The sequence below is a fragment of the Drosophila arizonae genome, chromosome 5, assembly GCF_054131065.1.
Source record: "Drosophila arizonae isolate 15081-1271.41 chromosome 5, UAZ_ARI_1.0, whole genome shotgun sequence".
Classification (NCBI taxonomy): Eukaryota; Metazoa; Arthropoda; class Insecta; order Diptera; family Drosophilidae; genus Drosophila; species Drosophila arizonae.
In genome coordinates, this window is record NC_142925.1 from 20,487,474 (window position 1) to 20,509,021 (window position 21,548).

Here is a 21,548-nt window from a genome sequence, read left to right on the forward strand (position 1 = left end):
ATGTTACTATCGAAAACGGCCAATGTATATAAATACAGAATGTGCATCTCTATTGTTCGTTCACATTACCTAATGCAAGATGCGCTACCAATTGTTTTCGCGTGCTGTTAGAATATTAAATAAAAATCACAATAGATGCGGAACATTTCTGCTAGCGCGCAGCGCAGGCAGCAAAGCGACCGCTACAAGCAACAGCAGCGTCAACGCCCAGCAATGGGCTGAGGAGAGTCGAGTGCCGGAGGAGGCGAGCGCTGCAGCGCAACAAGGTTTGCCGGCACGTGAACCGTTGGTCAAGAACTTCTTTGTGGGTTTGGCGGACAAGGAGCTGCTTGGCTATCCAGAGGTCATTGCTCGCGAGGATATGGCCAGTCTGCAAAACGCGCTGCTGCCGGTAAAGGATTACTTTGCAGAGCCTCCTCTCCAGCCCCACTCGCTGGAGAATTTGCAGCAGCTCGGCCTCTACGGGCTGAACGTGCCCACAGACTATGATGGCAAAGGGTACGCGTGGAGCGCCAGTCTCATGGCCAGTGAGCCAGAGTCGAACCACACCAGCATGGCGCTCGGCCTGCAGACACATCGCGTCGTGGTGGACATGCTGCGGGAACTGGGCACACCGGAGCAGCAGCAGAAATACCTGCCGGAACTGGGCAGCGGCAAACTGATAGCTAGCGATGCCATCTTCGAGTATGCACCGCCCGAAAACGACCTCTTTGGCACCCAGGCCAGCTACGATCTGGACAGCCACACTTGGACACTTAACGGCGAAAAGGCATTCGTCGTTATGCCTCCACCCGGCGCACGTCAGCTGTTCCTTGTGCTCGCACAGACGCAGAATATAAATGTGCCCGGCGAGCTGGGACGTGAGCTGACCCTATTTCTGGTCGATGGCCAGCAGCCAGGCGTACGCCTGGGCGAGACGCATGCCACCTTCGGCTGCCGGGAGGCGGTCATGCGACGCATTCACTTCGACCAGGTGCAATTAAGCAGTCAGCAAATATTGGGCCAGGCTTACGAGGGCAATCGTCACTCGGAGCAGCTGATGCGCTTCAGTCGACTGCGGAGCACCCTGCTCGGCATTGGCTTATCCAAGCGGCTGCTAAATCACCTGACAAAGTTCAGCGTGGAGACAACTCAATGTGGCGTGCAGATCAAGTAAGTATAAATGTAGAGCCGGGACAGCTCCTGCCAGCTAGAGTATCCTCATGCTCATCCTTCCTTTAGTCAAATTGTTGCTAAATAATATTCTCATTCTTGCAGAGACTTGGATCTGACCAAGGTGAACCTATCGCAGGCAATGTGCTCCATATACGCCATGGAGAGCATGCTCTATCTGACAGCGGGCCTGATGGACGAGTTTAACAATCAGGATGTGACGCTGGAGACTGCCATCACGAAATATTACACGCTGCAGCAGCTGTACGCAATCTCCACGCAGAACCTGAGCCTGCTCGGGCCGGCGAGTCTGCACAGCGGACAGCCAGCGGAGTTGGCGCTGAGGGACAGCGCTCAGCTGTGCACGCAGGGCGAATCGTTGACATCGTTGAGCATGTTCATAGCGCTGTCTGGACTGCAGCATGCCGGCGTGAGTATGCAGTGAAATCGATTGGAGCAAAGTAATCTCATTCGCTTCTCTTGCCTTTGATAGATTCGCATGAATGAGGGCATCAGCAAGCTACGCAATCCGCTCTTCAATCCCGGCACGATTTTTAGCAAATTCCTGAGCTCAACCAGCCTGGAGAAACCCAATACGAAAATGCGGCTGGCGGAGCATGTGCATCCCACACTCGAGGCGCCTGCCCAGTACATTGAGCACTCGGTGGCCCGCCTGAACATGGCCGTGGAGCTGATGTTCACACGATATGGCAACGCCGTTGTAGAGCGGCAGCACGAGCTGCAGCGCCTGGCAAACATTGCAACCATCATCTATGCCATGTGGGCGAGTATAGCGCGTGCCTCGCGCTCCTATTGCATCGGCCTGCCGCTGGCCGATCACGAACTGCTAACCGCTACGGCCATTTGCTCGCAGGGGCGCGACGATGTGATGCGTCTTGCCATGGAGATCTTCAATGGAAACTATATAAACAACGATAACAACCTGCTGCGACTCTCCAAGCAGGTGGCCAAGAGCAAAGGCTACTTTGCGGTGCATCCACTGACCTTTAACTTTTAAGCATTTCATTTTACCGACGCCCATTGTTAACTGATCTTTCAACTGTAAATGAATATACGAAATCTAGGATTGCTTGAGATACAGTGTATATAATGTTTATAGAATCGGGTGGCATTGACTCAATTTACAGATATATACCCAAAATATATGTTTTTATCAGTGGAGCAATACCAATTGAAGTTTCAATAACAGCGCTCAATCCAATAGTATGTAAAATGTAATACTTGAGTTCACTTGTAAAATGGGCTCAGGCTTGGCTTGAGTCAAGCAGGGCAATTTATTGCTTCACCCATTTATGTTAACTGACTTAACAGATACATGTTAAATAACAGCGCAAGCGTTATTGAGTGCCTTTTGAATTGACTTGTTTTTATTTTATCAAATCTGTACTCCACACATACATATGTAATGAAAAGATAAAATAAATGAAAGAGAACAATGCTGAGCTGAGCTTAGACCCACACTCGCACTCAAACAACATTTTCACTCACATATGTATGTATGCTAATCAAGTCAACACAAACTGAATAAAATATATTGTATCTAATGTGCCAATATTAGTTAATTATTTGGCTCATAATACAAAATACACTCAACTCTTAATTTAACAAAAATATATAAAACATTATCGTAGTGTTTGTTACACTCAAAATTCAGCTCTGTCACGCTCTCTTTTGGGCAGCGCTGCCGACGTCGGACGCACTCAATTCCACTTCATTTCAGTTGCCATATTATTGCATCGGTTCATTTTCGTTTCGGTTGTCGTGCGGTTCACGCGCGGTTTTATTGACGGCAGTGCGAAAGTGCGAAAAGAGTGTGTTGCAAATTTCAAGCATTATTTTCAAGTTACAAATTATATACATACATACATACAAATACTATGTGCAGTGAACAGTGAAAACTGTCGTAAACCGATGCATGCTAAGCATTGTGGGCGGCTGCACTTGTAACAGTTATGGCAACATAAATGAGAAAATACACAAATTTTTAAAAAGCAAATGTGAAGAAAAACGCCCACGGCGAAAATTATTGCCCCGTATCGATGTGTGCATGTGTGCGTATGCATATGCGTGTGCCCGCGAAACTGTGTATATGTGAGTGCGGGAAAAAATAAGGGGAATAGGTGAATTGAGCACATGAAATTGTTTGCCAAAAAAGGGAAAGCCGATGAAAATCAAATGGGAATTGCGGGCAGGCCCAAAGCTACGCAATCGCCAAATTTCGTTTCTGTGCGAGTGTGTTAGAAAAGTAGAAGCAGAGAAGCAGACAAACAAAATACGAAAGTGCGCAACAAAGCGAGGACGCCGATAAGCAAACCAGCAGCCGTCGAGCAGCGTTTTACTTGACACAGGTAAATTTTTTCAACAAGACAACAGCTTGGCCGCATTGCTCACCAAATTTTACCCCAAAATGTGGGGTGTTACGCACAATTTCTATTCGAATTCGCATTTTTTTGTTGCCGGCTCGCAATTTTTCGTTCCTTTGTGGGGAGGAACCGAATATTGCTGTGCTCTGTGGCGAAACAACAACAATGGAATGAAGTTGGACATGAGAAACGGAACTAGAAATGTCCCTTTTCCCTAAAAAATAAAAATAATAAAAGGAGGTGGGGGGTCTCATAAATTAAACACCTTAAAAACAGAGGGATTGAAACGGATTGTTGTAGTCTTGAGGGAAGAAATGTGAGAGCCAATTCAAGCACAAGACGACCGCCCCAAGCAATAAAAAAAATGGTAGAAATAATATACCAAAGAAAAAGAAGAGTACCAGCAGCAGTGGCAGCAGCAGCAGCAGAGTTGTGCCTTCTATTTCATTTCGTTTCGTTCCGGAGAGTATGTAATTTTTTGTTTTGTTATTTTTTTTTGTCTCGGGGACAGTGAACGCCATGAGCATTGGCACACGACACACACACACTCACGTGAGTGAGTTTGTGGATTGAGAGAGAGGGAGGTGACCAAGGAACATAAGACAAGCCGAAAGAGTCACCGGCCAAACGATTCCACTGGATTGTATTTTTCTCGGCCCGTCGTGGCCATGCGTGAGTGTATATATATTTATGTGAATACAAATGTGTGTGCGTGTGTATGTTTGCGGGCTACAATCCATCAACGCAGCGGAGCGTCGACTACGGCAGCGACGCTGCGTCGTCGTTGACTCTGCTTGCTTTAATTTGAGATTTGCTCACGAACTTTACTGCGTGTGTGTGTGCGTTGTGTGTGCATGTGTGTTAAAAATGGCAATGTGGGTGTATTGTAGTTGTATACGGCATCTAGTATTTGGCCTATGTCGGGCACAGCGCCACGAAGTGGATTGAATTTGGATTTTGCCATCTTTTTATTTTATTTTTATTTTTTTCGTTTCTTTTACGGCCCAATCTCACAGTTCCCCTCCAGCCAGTGTGCTTAGACTGGAACTGCTGAATGTTTTAGTTTTAAATGTATGCCTAAGCTTTTTTTCGTTCGAAAGTTATTAATCAATTAGCTTTAACTCGTTTCTGTGAGTGAGTAAGCATGTCGAATAGCCAATGCAGGGCTAGCGCGAGCTTTGTTTGTGTTCAATTCTTAAGCTTTCTGATTGTACTTGAGCATTACTGCTTATTAACGGTTCGCTGCTTGCGCCTGCGCTAATTAGTCGTACGGCTTAACTTAATTGATAGTAATTTTTAGTTAAGTTGTTTTGCTTTTGTTAGGTATCTTTTTACTATTGTATTTTATTTATTTTTTTTTAGATTACACAGTTTCTATAATGGTGAGGGTAATTGTGGGTGTGATACGCCTTGTTGTCACACACGCACAAATCGATTTCGCAACCCTCATTTCGATATGTTTGACATAAATCATATTAATGACGACCAATACATGCTATGTATGTGCGTTTGTATGGACACATATGTATATATACACACATACACAATGTCTATTGTTGTACATATGTATGTGTTTCTCTACATTCGAAATATTATCCAAACGCATAAAATCGATTTCTAATCGTGTAAATAAATGGCGACAAATGCTGCGCCCCCAAATGGCAGGTGGCGATGGCTGCGGCAGAAACGTCACATACTTACATACATACATGCATGTGTGTTCATTCATGTGTGTGTGCGTGTGCGAGAGTGTGTGTATGTGAGTGAGAGAGCTCGTGCATGCTTACTACAGTGCCTGCCATTTGTTTCACGGCGCGTCTGGCTGGCCCAGGCCCAGGCACAGGCCCGTTGCCAATGTTGCACCTTGGGCTCCCACTCGAGAGATGCGCGCGGGTACAAAATGGGAACGGGAATGACGGCGATGGCATCGGGCAACCGAAATCGAAACGACGAACGTTTAAGCTAAAGCAAAAGCAGAGCACAGCAAAGTGAAGCGTAGTTGAGGGCAGCGCAGCAGCAGTAGCAGCAGCAGCGTCGTTTAATGGCAGATAAGCGGCAGCGTAAGCGAAGAGTTCGGGACAGAGCAACAACAACAACAGCAAGACATACAAAATGGCAAATGCCGAATGCAGACAGCAACAAAAACAACAACAGCGACAACAACGACTACAGTAGCATCGAGAGGCCATAAAAAGCAAACGTTGTGAGGCCCGTTGGAACAATGAAAGTGGGAATCAAAACTGGCTCTGACTGATATCAGTTTGGGGAGGGGAGCTGCCCACTAATTGGATATTGGGTTTGGAAAGGTGATGGGCAGAACTGTCACCCTCCCCCTCCCACCACTATATTGTAATGCACAGCCACACATTTTATTTGTTTTCTGCGCACTCACACGCATACTCACTCACACACGCAAAGCACATTCCAACTGCACAGTTGAAAGTGCAAAAAATCACACGCCACAAATGGGGGACAGAGCGAGATAGCAATAGGCAGTCGAATAGATGGATAGATGAGCCGATGGATAAATGAAAATTGAATTTGCTGTTGTCGGTATTGATGATGATGCCGTTGTTGTTATTGTTATTGTTGTTGTTGTTGCTGCTTCTGGCAACGTTTTGAAAATATTGGCAACAATTGAATTTATGTTGTGCAGCTGCAGCAACGAAAAATTACAAATGCTAAAGATGAGTGTGAATTGCAAAGTCCCCAAACTGGACCTCATCGCCTCCCACTCTGTCGCCTGTCGCTGTCTCGCTCGCTCTGCAGTACAAGCTGTTTCGTTGGGTGCTTATTTGTAACGCGCTGTCAGCGTCGCCGTCGCTGCTAACGGTAAACAATATTCCATTGCATTTTGTACATTTTCGTTTTGATTGTGAGGGGAAAATTTGTTGTTGTTATTGTTGTTTTATTTCTGTTTTCTGTTCTCTGTTCTCGTTTTCATCGGACCAGAGTTACAAAACAATTTTAATTAGCTCTTTTGATTGAATTTAATTGTGTAGCTGTCTAATGCGTACAGAATTGTAATTAAATGTATGCGTTCCTTACATGCACGTAAATATATACATATGTATGTAAATATATGTATGTACAAAAAATAATGTAGAATAGAAGTAAACAAGAATTTCTTTAGATTACATTATGTCGTACCTTTCTCTATTTCAACGACTAGGTGAACGACATTGGAAATTCATTCTATTTGCAATAAAAAACATATTTTCGACATAAAAAATTACGTTTCATAATTTTGTAATATTTGAAATATATTTAATTCATGAAAAAGTTGTATTTTTGAAATTGTTTATACACTTTTTTAGGGTAGCCTTTATTTAGGTTTTCCATATGTAATTGATCAATTCTATCCTCGTCTTTTAAGCTTAGATCAATCTATAAAATGAATTCTGAGAATTTACAGTTAAAAAGTATTTCGCATTGGGCAAACCATACAAGAAAACAAAATAATGAAAAAAGATAACTGTTCCTTCTGTCGCTGCAAGCTGTTGGCGTAAGGGAAGGACAGTTATTCCTCGTGCATACACATACACATACATACATGTTATGTGTGTGTACATATTGTTTGCAAACTAACACAAAGCTCTTTGCAATACTGCAACCGGAAGCGCTGCGACAAAATGGGTTCACTTGCGACTGCAATGGGCCTTATCAGAGAGCATTTGGCAACACTTCGAGCTGGTTGCCCTGGTTGTCGTCCAATCGCTTTTGTTGTGTGGAGAGTTGCCACCAAAAAAAGAAACGAATCATAAAAAAAAGTAAGGAAAAAACAGCAGAAAACAAAAAAGAAACTAAAACGGTTCTCGTTATTCTCTTTGCTGTTGTTGTTGTTGTTGGGCTGCTGACGCGACTGCGGCTTTGGGTGGAATTTGTCGTTGTTGTTGCTGCCTGGACACGCGATTGCCTGACTGGAATTGTGAGAGTGAACGTAGAAGAAGAGAGCGAAAGAAAGAGAGAGAGAGCGAGCTAGAGCGCTGGAGTGAGAGATGCAGAAGCAGAGGCAAGAGCAGCGCAACCCCAAAAGCTTTTACGCTGTACTTTATTATGGGCATGACAAATGTTCAAGTGTGACCCGATGTGTGTGTGCGAGTGTGTGAGTGTGTTGGTTGTGAGAAGAAGCGGGCAGGCAGGTGGGTGGGTAGGTGGATTGAATGCTGCTTATAGCAAATGTAACTGCGACTGCGAGGACGACTTCGCCTTGACGGCCGTTATCCCACGAATTAAACGACTCGCACATGTGGCTATGACTATGTGTATCCACATAAGTGGGGAATACTGTAGATGTAGCTTGTGTTTGCATGCAACGAAGGTTGGTCTACGCAGCAGCAGCTAGCCCCGCCACTTGCAGCTCCAGCACTGCTCTGTTCTGTAAACTTTGCTGTGTGTGTGTGTGTGTTTGTGTGCATCTTACATCTTGTATCTGCGCAGCGAGGAGCATTTTCTTGGCTATTGTGGAAATTATACAAAGACGACTGCGAGGACGACAACGACGTTTGTCACCATGTGAAGCACTCAACTGTGCCGCCATCCCCTTGCCACATTTGTAGTTGCATTAGATACACACACACACACGATGCAGAAGAGCGAATAAACACACACACACGCACACACATTCACATTTTGTATCTATTTCTGTGCCCTGAGTGCGGAAATTCTTGTAATTTGCAAAACTTGCCCGGGACCCGCTTGTGCGGGGGTGTAGTTGCTGGGAGGCGTGGCAGGCCCCACTGTCAAGCAGAGGCAGACGAAACATCAGCAAGCAGCCAGCGCATTATCAATAATTAATTAGTACATGCTGCATCAACTGTCGTGCAGTTGCAGCCGTAGCGAGTGTGCGGCACAGATGTCAGTTGGCAGCAGGACTCGCATAACAATTAGTACAGCTCACGCTTCATTTACGGTACTCCGTTGCAGTTGCAGTGGTGCATCGTGAGTCCTGTCAGCGGAAATAATTCAAATTTCAATTGAATTTATAAAATAAGTATTTTTTACAATTTTTGTAAATTTGTATGTCTAGTAGAACTATTATTAATTTTTTTTTTTTTATTGCATATAGTCATTTTTATATTCCCTCCAATCTTAATCCCTCAATTAACAGTATAAATATAAGCTTTCCTTAGAACAATCAAGTTAAAACAGAAAATTAATCTTTTTAATAATCTGAATGAAACTGACATTCAATATTCATCCATAATTAGCATATCAAACCGAACTAATCAAATATAACAGTAATGTGCATATAAATCACTAAGTCAGTCAATAAATCATTCACTTAACTAAACACAAAAATTGTGTGTCAGATGTTTGTTTTGGACCCCACCTTGAAACTTCCTCTAGCTAGTTTTAATGAACAGTTATTTAATATATCTCCCAAATAGTCAAATACTTTTTATTTCAAAAGAAATTCTCATTTTAAATACTATACTATACTATATATTTGTTTTTAATAAAAGTGCAGGTTAGATTGTATTAGTCGGAAGTACTTCATTTGAAGATACGGTAAAGCCCGCACTTATCTAAATTTCATGGGTACGGACCAATTTGTTGTTGAGATAACAAAATGACTAACTGTTCAACTGTTCATAAAATATTAGTTCTATGGAGCTATTCAGCTGGCAAAATATAAGCGAGTCAGCAATGGAGTACGAATTAATAACATACTCTCTAACTATCATATTAACGGTATAGTTCATACCATTAATAGATTAATCCAAAAATGGCATACTATTCTTCATTCTTATTTGTTGATTGACTTTTTTTAAGTGACATCAACAGCTTTGCTAACAAGCAATGAAACACATTGTTGCAGTAGACTAACCTATTGATAAAAAATCAGGAACTGAGAAATTACAATCACCGTTAGGGTTCACTATTCGAGAATGAACTACTCTGTCTATTCATTCATCGAATTGAATTGAATTAGAATATTTGAATTTGAATAAAAGCTTTTCTTGTTGTTTTGCTAAATAGACTAATTCATTGATAGCAGCTCTTCATAAATTTATCAATTTATCATTGAAGGTAATTTGATTTAAATAATGTCCCGTCCACGCATTGTTTTTGGTGTTGAGTAATCGTTTCTCAGCCAATTAGTTGAAGTTTGAGTTGAATTCGCCTGCGGTTGCTCGTTCGCCTTTGGCTGGTTATATTTTTGTGCTCTTCACCCTTCGCTCTCTCGCTCTTCCCTTTTTGGGCGATGTTGCACTCATTTGCTCAACTGATGAAAATTAACAAAAGCAAAGAACAAGAAGAAGCAGAAGAAGGAGGAGGTGGAAAAAACGTCGCTCGTTTTGTTGGCTTTGCGCTGTTTCGCTTGGCTTTGCTTTGGGCGCTGCTTTTTGGCCGCGCTTCGCTCTCATTTATTTTGTGCGGCGTTGACGTCGACGGCGGTGGTGGCGGCTGCGGTGAAGGCAGCGTCTGCGGCAGTGGCATTGGCAGAGACGGCGGCAGCGGGAGTAGCCGCAGTTCCTTTTCATTTCAAAGCGACCACAAAAACGTCGACAGCGCGGGCAGCAGGGTATGTGCTCGCACACACATATATATATAGACACACGCACACTCTTATACACATGCATACAAACAAATACATACTCATGCAGTAAGACACGCACGTACTTATAAATTTTTTCTTCCGCACAGTTTTTATGCATGTGTATTCATCTTCTTCTTCTTTAGTGCTGCTGCATCGGACAGTGGAGAGAGGAAGAGCAAAACTTAGCCCATGTTGTTGTAGTTGCTGCTGTTGATGTTGTTGTTGCTGTTGCCAATGCCACCTTCTGCACGGCACGACTCGACACGGCATGGCACGGCTCCTCTCGCTCTCTAACTCTCCGCACTCGTCGCACTGTCTCTCCCTCTCATTCTCCATTCCTTCTGTCTCATTGCCTCGCGGCAATGGCAGCCAGCCAGGCAGGCAGGCAGGCTGGCATGCAGGCCGGCAGCTCTGGCTGACGAGCAAGTTTGAATTGTAATCCTTGTTGTTGTAGTTGGCACGCTCGCCTTTAGCTCGCTGGCATTGTGTTGTTGCTGCCGTTGCCGTTGTTGCTGTTGCAGCAACAACTTTGCCCCGGCTTCCTCTGCTGCAGCTCTTCGCACTTCACTCCCCCGCCAACGAGGCAGCCAACGAGCCAGTCAACCCAACCAACCAACTATGTTCGACATCAGGCACTGCCTTTGTGCCTGCCCCTCCCGCCTATGCCCTTAACTGCTATTGCACTATGCGTTTCCATCGTGTTGTCGTCCTTCTTCTTGTTGCCCTTTACATTTCATTTCTCTTACTCAGGTCCACCAAAACATTCTGCGCTTGATACACTTTCTAGTTGCAGTCCTTGCGAATTGTTATTGAGATTAGGAAAACTACTAAATGTTTTTTTCAGTCTATTTAATTATTAAGAAAAACATATATGTATGTATGTAAATGTTTCATTATTATATTTATCTATTTTCAATTATCTGTAAAAAACAATTATAATAATTCTTCTGTGGCCTTTTTCGTGCTGTTGAATGTATCCACAAATGTATTATAAAATAAAATAACAGTAAATAAATAAAAATGATTTATTACATTTAACTCACTTCAAATGCATATCATATGCGATGTCTGTAAGTGCATTAAATCGTCGACTTGCTTAATTCTGTTTATTCGTTTAGTTATATTTGCGCATAACTGTGCCTGTGTATGTGCATGTGTGTGTGTGTGCTATACTTGAATATGGATGTGTGCGCGCCTGTGTACACATTTTATTTAGATTTTAGCTGACTTTTGTTTCTGCCCGGACTGCCCACTGCCCACTGGCCACAGCTACAACTACAACTACAAAAGCAACGACGACGACGACGACTATGATTGCAACAAAAGTGCTCCATTAGCTACAGCCGCTGACGCTGACGCTGACTGCGCATTCATCTGCAGCGCGCGATTGCTTTTATTTGTTATTGTAGTGAATGTTGTAGTTGTTGTTGTTGGTTATGCCCTTTTTTGGGGAGCATTACAACTTTGTCGCAGAATGCATGCACATAAATAATATATGTACAAGTGTAAAAATATAATCGTTGTATAATATAAAGAAATAGAAAAGCAATCATTTATTTATTTATTTAGAGCACGCATATACCTCAGTGCTTGTGTAGTATGAGCAAGGGTATTTTATTGCTCATGCACACATACATACATACATACACATAGTATTTGAATGCCTCCCTCAATGTACACACTGCCAGCCATGGCATGCCACGCCCCCGACTGGCACTGTTATGTCAACTGCAATACATTGCATTGCATTGAAAAGTCTTATGTTTGTGCTTGTGCATGTAAATATATATATGCACATATGTAAGTGTATGTGTGTGTGTGTGTGTGTGCGTGCATATAGTTGTATATGTAGGTGCATCTTGCTGCCAGCTTTCACAATTCGTCCATTTTCCATTTCCATTTATCATGCGCGCAATTTTACTTGACATTATTCAACAATTTGCATCGCTGTTTCCGCACCAACAGCGCCAGCAGCCAAAGCAGCAGCAGCAGCGCCAGCAATACGCATTTCCGCAGCAAAACTTTTGGCTGCGGCAGGAGAAACAGTAACAACATCCACAACAACAACAACAATAATAAAAGCAACATGGCGATGACGGCGAAGAGCAGCAGCAGCAGCAGAAAGACAGTCAAACTGACAACCGAACACCTTTAGCCAGCTTCATTTATATTACGCTACACTCTCTCTCACACAGACTCACACTTATACGCTCGCTCTCACTCACACTCACACACTCATGACGACTACAAGCAAGTACAAGCCGCAACATTGCAAAATTTGCTTGCTCACTTCCACGCGCCTGGCGTGCTGTAGTTTTTGTTGCCTTGCTGCTTCTCCATGCATTTTGCTTAATTTCTCACTTGTTCCTTTTCCACATGCACGCACACAAACACACGCAGTCACTCACGCAGCTGCTCTCCGACGCTCATTTGATTTAGTTATTGTAGCAATTTTAATTACCAGCACTTGAATGAGCGACGGCGTCGCTGCCATCGTTGTCTCTGTCTCTGCCTCTGCCTCTGCCACTGCGTCGCAACCGCAACGCCAGCAGCAGCAGCAGCAATTCCAAAATATATATTTAAATGTAAAAAGAAATTGAAACAATACAAATGGCTCTTCGGAGTGACTGCTTGTCTACTTGCCGGGCTCTCCACTTTGGCCCCTGACAACCGCCAGGCTCTGACACCTTCTTCGTCTGTCCGTCAGTCTTTCTGTCGCTGCGCTGCGCCCACAATTTCAAACAGCAGCAGCAACAACTACAACATCAACAACAACAAACACGTTCGTTAAATACTGAATAAATTTTCTCATATAATCGTCGTCGCAGTCGTCGACGTCGTCGTCGTCGTTATTTTGCTCCCCCTCTCTATCCCGCACTTCGCACCCCACACCACCCCAACCGAAAGCCATTGGCAAGTGTTGTTGTTGTTGTTGTTGTTGTTGTTGTTGCTTCCATCAGCGCTCTGCTGCCGGCGTCGATGTCGCTGCCACTGCCAGTGCCAGTGCCCGTTGCCATCGCCATCGCCTCGCTTCGCACTTGGCTTCGGCTTGGATTGGATGGTGTCGTTTCGTTAGTTTAGTTCGGTAACTCGTCGGTCGCACAAGCAACAGAACGGCAGCAGCAGACGGCGCTAAAGCTGAAGCTAAGCCGAAACCGAAACCAAAACCAAAACCGGGCGGCAAAGCTAAGAAAAATTACGAAAAAATTTCCTGTGCGCCACAAAAATAAATTAAACGTATGTGAATCTATTCATGGGTGTGTGTGTGTGAGTGAGTGGGAGAATCAAATAGATGAACAAAAGTGTTAGCAGCAGCAGCAACAAATGTAGAAATGTGCGCTCTCCACTCACATGTGTATATCAATATTTATTTATTAGTGCAAAAAGCTGAAAGCAAAAAATCAAATAAAATAAAAAGCGAAAAGATACGACACGCAACAACAATGTATTGGCCAAAAGACGTTGACGCTGACGGTCGCAGGAAGTGCGACAGATACAGATACAAACACAGACGCAGACACAGATACAGATACACAAATGCCAAACCAAACCAAACCTAACCAAATCGTTTGGGCCAAAGCCAAAGCAGCCAGAGGAGAAGCCAGCGCGAGAACTCAACCAAGCGAGTAGAGCAGAGCAGAGCAGAGCCCATGGCAAAAGCAGTCAGTGACAGAGGCCGTGGCAGAGGCAGAGGCAGAGCAGCAAGTTCTGTCTGCCTCGGCGAGACTGCATGTGTGTGTGTATACGCGTCTGTGCCTCTCTTCTGTGCATGTGTGTGTGCACCCTGGCCACCGTATATTCTTTTGTCAGTTGTGTGTGAACTCTATGCCCTCTCTTTTACTCTTCCTCTGCTCCTTCAAAGACGCAACCAAAAAGGATTTAAAATTATTCACAGTTGCGAGATGCTGTTCGCTTTTGCTATTCTTATACATACACACACATGTGCATACAGCTGTATATAAATATGTACGTACATACATACATATGTGTACGTTCAATTTGCAGTTATCTAAAGCCGCCGCCGCCGCTGCTGTTGCTGCTGCTGCTGCTGCACGTTATACACACAAAACAAAATTGTCAAATCAATAAAAACGCGAGCAATGTGTCGCCGCAGTCTCTGTCTCAGTCGCTGTCACAGTCAGCGCCTAGCTTCGCGGTTAGCGTTCGTTTGCGCTTTGCTGCTTAACTGTTACCATTAACTGTAAAATTCCAATAGAGAGCACATCAAATACTCGTTCAAATGACAAATCACACAAAAGCTAATCATAAATTTTATCGACTATACAGAATGTGCAAAACAAATGCAGAGAACAAAGTCCGGTGCCTTACGGCTGTGCTTGTTCTTGTTGCTCCACTGTGCTTAAACAAGTTACTGACCAATGCAATAATTAGCTAATTGCATACATACATACATGTGTATAAACGTACACACATACATGCATACATACGTCTAGCTATTGCAACTCCAATTGGATTTATTGCGTCAACTTCGGCGTCGGCGTTTTCAGTATTTTTATTTATTTTGTTTTTTTTTTCATGTATCAATAATTACGGCGAAGAAACGTTAAGAAAAACGAAATTGAAGCAGCGGCGCAATGAACGAATGGCCGAGCGAGCAGCAGACCAGCCGACAGCAAAAACAACAACAGTAACAAGAACAACAACATTATTGGAGACATGTTTGCGCGGCAGCGTCGCTCATTTATTTTATGTCTCGCTGTCGTGGTTGTTATTATTGTTGTTCTTATTCTTCTTCTTGCTTCTTGGCTAGCTGCTTTTGTTATTGTTGTTGGCGCTGCTTGCTTGCCCAGCCCGGCCTGTATATGCTTGTATGTATGTATATACATATATAAGTGTGTGTGTGTGTGTGTGTATATATACCAAATGTGTGCATGACACGACCCGCAGCGCTGCCAACGTCGCTGCCGTAGTCGCAGTCGCTGTGGCTATAGATGTTCACCGTTGTCGTTGCTGCTGTTAGCTTGGATATGCTTTGCGCTTTTTGTTTTGTGCTACGGAACGCCCCTTGGCTGCTTGTCTCCCTTCGCCTTACGACGATCGCTCTGCTTCACTGTGCAAATCGAGCAGTATTTATGCTGTACATAAATATAAATACATACATACTTATGTATGTAACACACGTGTGCATACACAGATACATATATATATAAATAATAGAAAAGTGCGTGAATTTTATTATAAGTCTCCATTTGCATTCGCTTTGGCATCCAACTGCATTTTGTTGGTTTAGCTAACTGACCGATTTATATGTCTTTTTTGACGACCTATCGGCGAGTTAAGTTTACTTTGTTCCATAACTCACTCATTCCATTCAACCCAACTCGATTTGGCTAAGCGCCTTTCAGTTCACTCATTCGCTCACTTCTTCTTCTTCGTGCTTTTGCTATAACGCAGCTCAGTTGCGGATTTCTGATTTCGATATTTAGTTGGATTTTCTGTTGTCCGTTTGTTTTTTCCGTCAGTCTGGTTGGTTGGCTGTCGGTCTTTCTGTCTTTCGCACTGTTTGTACATAAAAAGTTGCCGTCTGTGTTTTGTCTGTCTGTCCGTTTGTCATTTTGTCGTTCAAGTTTTGTGATGCCGCCGCCGCCGTCGTCGTTGTCGTTGTCGTTGCGCGGCTGCTGTTGCTGCTGCTGCTGCCGTTGCTGCCGTTGGTGGCGGTTTTGTCTCGTTCCTCGCTGATTGCTTGCCTCTCCCCCTTGCCTTTTGCCTTTCGTTCCCCTTGTCCAGCTCAATTCCAGCTCGTTTTGGGTGTACACCGCTGTGCAGTGTTTCTTTTTCATATTGTTTAATTTATTTCGTTGGTTTTATTGTGGTCGTTACCGTCGTTCCATGTGTGTGTGTGCGCGCGCGTTTGTATGTGTGTTTGATTTTGTGAATTCGTCATTTCGTGCTGTTGTTGCAGTTCCAGTGGCGGCCTATAGTTTTGTTCGCTTTACCTTTTTTGCACTCTATCTCGCTCACTCTTCTCTCTCTTTCCATTGCACACACCGCTTCACATTATCACCATCATCATCATCATCCCTTCAAATTGAACTCACATTTTTGAGGCATTCATCATGATTTTGTTTTGTTGTTTAATTTTAGTCATTTATTTGCTTTGGGCCCTTTATTATTTTTTCTCCACGTTTCCATGCCGCGCTTCACGCCAGTCACCCTCGCAACTCATACACACACACACACACAACTGGCCAATATCCATTTCGTTTCGACACACAAACACACACAGACACACTTCTGTTGCATCTGCATTGAATTCGAATCTCACGCAGCTCTGAGTAAATTTTGCACATTTGCTGCGCCTCTTTCCACTAACAACAACAACAACCGACACCAACTCAGCAGACATTTGATCGCCTTTCAATGAAGCATTTCCAGCTTCCAATGGAATGGACAAGCTTATGTCGAGTCAGCGCTAAATTATTATTTGAAGAGAGCGTTTTTTGCATAGCTGGTTAATTACTTTCAAACCCAAAACAGTTAGATGTAAATTTAAAATAGAAAAAGAAATATATACATAAAAAGTTCCTACATGTGCATATGTATATATAGAAACATTTATGTTTATGTACAGTGTATCAATAATGTCTTCGTACAGTAACATACATATGTATGCATGGTGCCACAACTTAAGTGACACACTGTATATTTATTATACTCAATTATTTTCTGTTGCTGCTGTACGTAGACATACTTGGCGCACTGTACATAAAAACCTCACATCAATAATAACTTGTTAATGGATTATAAATAAATGTTTTCATAACGAACATTGTGGCGGGGCTTATCATTAGTTACCCACACACATTTACGATGTTTATGAATGTGAATAGTTAGGTTAGGTTAGTTTGTTATCAGTTGGTGCGGCGCGGAAAAGGTGTTTTCCGTTTGCTGTATTTACTTTTGCAACGGCTTGACTGCGATTTTGATGCTTTATGCAGAGAAGTAGAACACAAACCGTTAATTGCCCACTCACTGTCTGGTTGCTGTCTCTCGCGTCCTCTTCTTCCGTTCTGCTCATCGTCCGTTTCGCTTCTCATTCATTCCACAAGTTGAGTTGCATTTCATTTAATTGGGAATGGACGAGCTGGTGGCTGTGCTGCTCGCTTATGGTGCGAAAAGAGTATATTGGCTTTTGTTTTCTCTTGCCCTCTCTCTCTTGTACATACAAGCGCTCTTTAGTTAATGGAAATTTTCGCATTTACTTTGAGTTCAATGAGTCAACTGCAAAATAAATACAAATACACGCACGTGTATTTGTATTTACAAAGGCATATGTGCATATAGATGTATATGTGTGTGTGAGCACATGTACATATGTATGTGTGTATTTACCTGTATTTCTGTATCTGTACGGTTCTTCGATTTGAAGTGTCAAGCGTTAACTATACAAATATCGCCTTAATCTGCACGACTAAAAGAGTTCTCACTGATAGACCTAGAAATACCCTTTACAAGATATGAATATCGCAATGTCGGGAAGTTTTTGGTTTTATTATGTTTATGGTGTGCTGCACTGCTACTATTTGTATGACCGCAACTGTAGATGATAATCAATCAAATCATAATCATAGACATATGACATATAGCTTCATCAGCCGAATGAATAATTATGATGATACAAAAAGAAAAGAAAAGAAAAGATTTGAAATTTATTTTTAACTACAGCTTAAAAGCTCAATCTAATTCATCTGACCTCATGGGTATTCCCATTTTCTCTCTCCTCTTCTCTTTTTAGCCTCTTAAATTCCACTAATCATTTATTACAATTACTGTGAACAACAATCGATCGTTTGTGTGCGGTATCTCTGTGAGTGTATCAGTGTTGGTGCGTGTGTGTGTGTTAACAGGGCCAAAGAGCCGACAAATATTCAAAATGAAATCATTTCAAAGTGAATGAGTGAGCAAAAATAATGAAACTGAAATAACGAAAACAACAAAGAGCAGAAGAAGAACGACAACAGCATTAATTGTTTAAATATGAAAATTTGGATTACTACAGCAGCAACAACATAATCATCAAGGACGACAACAACAACAAGTGGAAGAGCTATGAAACATCCCAATTGGAGGACAAAATAAAGACGGATCAAAGATTGTTGTGGTGAGTACAATTAAAGAAGAAGATGAGAGAGAAAGAGAGCAATAGAAAGAGAAGGTGAAAATTAGAGAAAAGGATAGACAGAGTAAGAGATAGTGAGATGAAGATGGGGAGAAAAGCAAAGAGAGATGCAGATGGAGAGTGAAAGAAGGATAAAGTGCTAGAACGGGGGTGATTGGGGGATGAGATGAGATGGGAAAAGATAGATCAAGAGGAATGTAGAGAGGAGAAAGGGATACATTGAGAGAGATAGAGAGATGAACAACATAGTGATAAATAAAGAGAGAGGTACATATATGTATAGTCAAAGGAAGAGAGGTCAGCGAGGGAGATAAGAAGATATAGGATATGAAAACAGGTGAAGCGAGAGAGAGAGAGAGAGAATGAACGAGCGAGCATAGAGGCAAAGTAAAAGTGAGAGAGATGGAGATATCGAAAGAAAGCCAAGATATCTGAGGAAAAAGAAACATAGCCTATAATGCATTTGTCGACAGCTATTCTGTCAGCTCAGTCTTAATCTACGTAAACTATATATAAAAGCAAATGCATATTCCAAAATTCATATTTTACTATAAATTGTATAGCACAAATGATTGTCCCTCAATAGGACTGTGTGTTTATTTTAATGTGTTTTGAAACAGTTATTTGTGACTTTTATGGGAGTTAATGCATTCAAATGTGAAAGCAATTCTAACGCTATAAATATATTCCGCTGTAGCTGCTGCTGCTTCTTGCTTTTGTTGCTCTTGGCATATTGTGTTTTATCCTTTTGTTGAATAATCCGATTTAAGAATTAATTAAATAGCAGAGTTGCTTTATCTCTCTCTCTTTCTCTTTCTCTTTGTCGCTTTCTGTTTGTCTGTCCCTGTGCGCAATACACATTACATATTAGATTACGTGCAACAAGCATTTTAATTGTGTTTGCTGCCTAATGAAATCACCGCATCATTTAAAAGCTTTTCCACTCTCGCGGACAAGAAACCAAACAGTATGGGGAAGATGAAAGGGATAGCGAGTGGGAGGGAGTGGGCACAGGTTTTTACTGCCCTTTTCTATCTGTCTATCTATCTGTCTGGTTATCCTGGTACAGTTGTTATCATTAATCATGGCATAAAGCGTCTGACATTAACATTTCGCAGTACTGAGCTGACCCAATCTTTAGGATTTTAGCACACTTGAACGCTTCTCGAGTATATGTGGCCATGATTGATGTCAATCTGTTTGATGCGGCCGAGTTCTGATGTCTGATTGATGTCTGGCCTCAGGCGCTTCCAAAATTGGTTAATTGCGATTAGCCAAACTGTGAGATAATCTAAAATGCAACATGTTCGATGCGAAAGCGTCAATTCCGAGTTCCCACAGCAGAGTTCCCAGTTCCGCAGTTCCATTGCCTGCGTTCACTCTCCCTCTCTGCCTGTCTCTCGCCCCCTCTCTTATCGATGTTGTTGCTGGATAACAACAATGGCAGAGGGCAGCCAGGCACTGGGCACATTTGGGTGAATTCTATGTAGCCGCAAAGGCACCCAACACACATACTAACAAACGCACATACATACACACAATCACACGCATACACATCCTAACCCCAAGCTGCGTCTATTTCGCAGGCATCCTCTATGCCATGTCATACCATGCCATGCATTTGTATGTATGTATGTGAATAAATATATATATGTATATATGTGTGCATGTTTATGTTTGTATTTGTGCACTTGCTCCAACTGCTGTCAGAGCTGGGACAGATGCTGCCTGCCTGGCTGTGCTGCTGTGCTACTTGCACTGCGTGCGACGTCTCTGCTCTAGCCCGAAGCTCGCTTTGAGTTTTGAGTGGGCAGCAGCAGCAACAGCAGCAGCAGCAGATGCAGCAGCAGTGGCATCGGCATCGGCAGGCGACAGCGAAGGCAACAGCGGCTTTGGTCTGTTGCAAATGGCAAATACGTCAATGCCTTCCCGCCATTCCCCCATTCCGCCATTCCACTCTCTGGCCGATGCTGCCTGCTGCATTGCTCATTCTCTCTTCCATTTGTGTCTGCCTCTGCTGCCTGCCGTCTGCTCATCTGTGTGTACGCTCGTTCGCTTGCTCTCTCTCTCTCTCTCACCCAATCTTCCTCTCTCACTCTAATTTATCGGGTCGTGTGCGCGGGTGCCCGTTCCACTTCGCCTGTCTTTCCCATGCATTCCACCTCCTGGCTGCAGTAGCAGTCGTAGCAGCAGCAACAGCAGCAGCAGCAGCACCAACAAAAACGACTACCAGAAATACAACAACTATTTCACCGTTACATAAATACCCAACTGCAACAACAACAGCAGCAGCAACAACTGCAAGCTGCTGCTGGCTGCATAAATTCATTTGTTTGCTGTTGTTTTTGTTGTTATTGTTATTACTAGCGCTGCCAGCGTCGCTGCTGTCACTGTCACCGTTGCTTTTGCTTTTGCTTTTGCCTTTACCGTTGCCTTTTCCCCTTTCGGCGCTGGCGTCGTTGCCATTTTCAATTTTAGTTTTGCCCGTGCGCCTTCGTTCGGTTTGGGTTCGTTACTGCCAACTTCCACTCCTTTGCTTTGGCCGCTCACTCATGCCACCCAATCCGTTAGCCCCCCCATTCGTTGTTCTGCCACCCACGCAACGTGTGTCCTTGCGCGCTCGTTTCCTGTGTGCGCTCGCTCGCTTTTAGCCAGGCCAAGCCAAGCCACGCCAAACTGTGCGACAGCCCATGGCTCTGGCTGGGACTTGGTCTGACTCTGACTCTGTCTCTGACCCGACCCATTGTCCCGGCTGAGCTGCCCCGTATGCCGCATGCCCTCTCCCGCTACCTCTCGCTCTGCCTCTGCCTCTCCTGCTGTTCCACCTAGCCTTAGCTCGGCTCAACCATCCCGTTTCGGTTCAGAGTTTACATTTTATGTATGTTTGTGCAAGTGCCTGTGTGTGGGTGTGAGAATGTATATATATACACATATATATATATATATATATGTGTGTGTGTGTGTGTGTCTGTGTGTGGCCTTTTTTTACACAATTTCCTTGAGCGCGCACAGCCGACAGTCCCAACACCCCCAACGTCCTCAGCCATCGGCTGGTTAGCGATATCCTTGATAATAATGTGTACAACACCAAAAAACAAGTGGACGAGCCAACATCTTCTGCAGCCCCGCCCACGCCGCTGCCTTCGCCTACACCTACACCTACACCTCCACCTCCACCTTCACTTCTACTTCCACTTCCACAACCATCTCCACCTCCGACCCCTTTCACGTTCCACTTACTCGCTGGGCATTCCAGCTGTACTGAAATCCATTTTATTTTATTCCGGTTCTGTTTGCTGCTCTTCTGCGTTTCATTCCCGCCCCGTCG

At 43.5% G+C, this 21,548-nt stretch overlaps 2 protein-coding genes across 13 annotated transcripts in view; both read left to right on the forward strand.

Moving 5' to 3' along the window:
- Positions 1-22: 22 nt before the first annotated feature.
- Egm (acyl-CoA dehydrogenase family member enigma) lies at positions 23-2,340 on the forward strand. The gene is made up of 3 exons (XM_089470828.1): positions 23-1,152; positions 1,258-1,582; positions 1,646-2,340. Exons 1-3 carry the CDS (start codon positions 80-82, stop codon positions 2,168-2,170), a joined length of 1,923 nt encoding a protein of 640 aa, XP_089326954.1. The 5' UTR covers positions 23-79; the 3' UTR covers positions 2,171-2,340.
- Positions 2,341-2,904: 564 nt separating this feature from the next.
- The window catches only part of tou (bromodomain adjacent to zinc finger domain 2B toutatis), a 40,402-nt gene continuing 21,758 nt past the window's right edge, over positions 2,905-21,548 (forward strand). For 8 of the 12 annotated variants that reach the window (XM_089470802.1, XM_089470817.1, XM_089470813.1 and 5 more), the window contains exons 1-2: positions 2,905-3,521; positions 17,837-18,202. The gene's annotated coding sequence lies outside the window, so the exon portion shown is untranslated. Of the gene's footprint in view, positions 3,522-13,143; positions 13,318-17,836; positions 18,203-21,548 lie in introns of those variants that run through there. The other 4 variants (XM_089470805.1, XM_089470803.1, XM_089470804.1 and 1 more) reach the window with 4 other exon arrangements.

Coding starts and splice junctions, on each gene's coding strand:
- Egm (XM_089470828.1), top strand. CDS start 80: ATGCGCTACCAATTGTTTTCGCGTGCTGTTAGAATATTAAATAAAAAT. Junction 1,153..1,257: donor CAATGTGGCGTGCAGATCAA/GTAAGTATAAAT, acceptor TCATTCTTGCAG/AGACTTGGATCTGACCAAGG. Junction 1,583..1,645: donor CTGGACTGCAGCATGCCGGC/GTGAGTATGCAG, acceptor TGCCTTTGATAG/ATTCGCATGAATGAGGGCAT.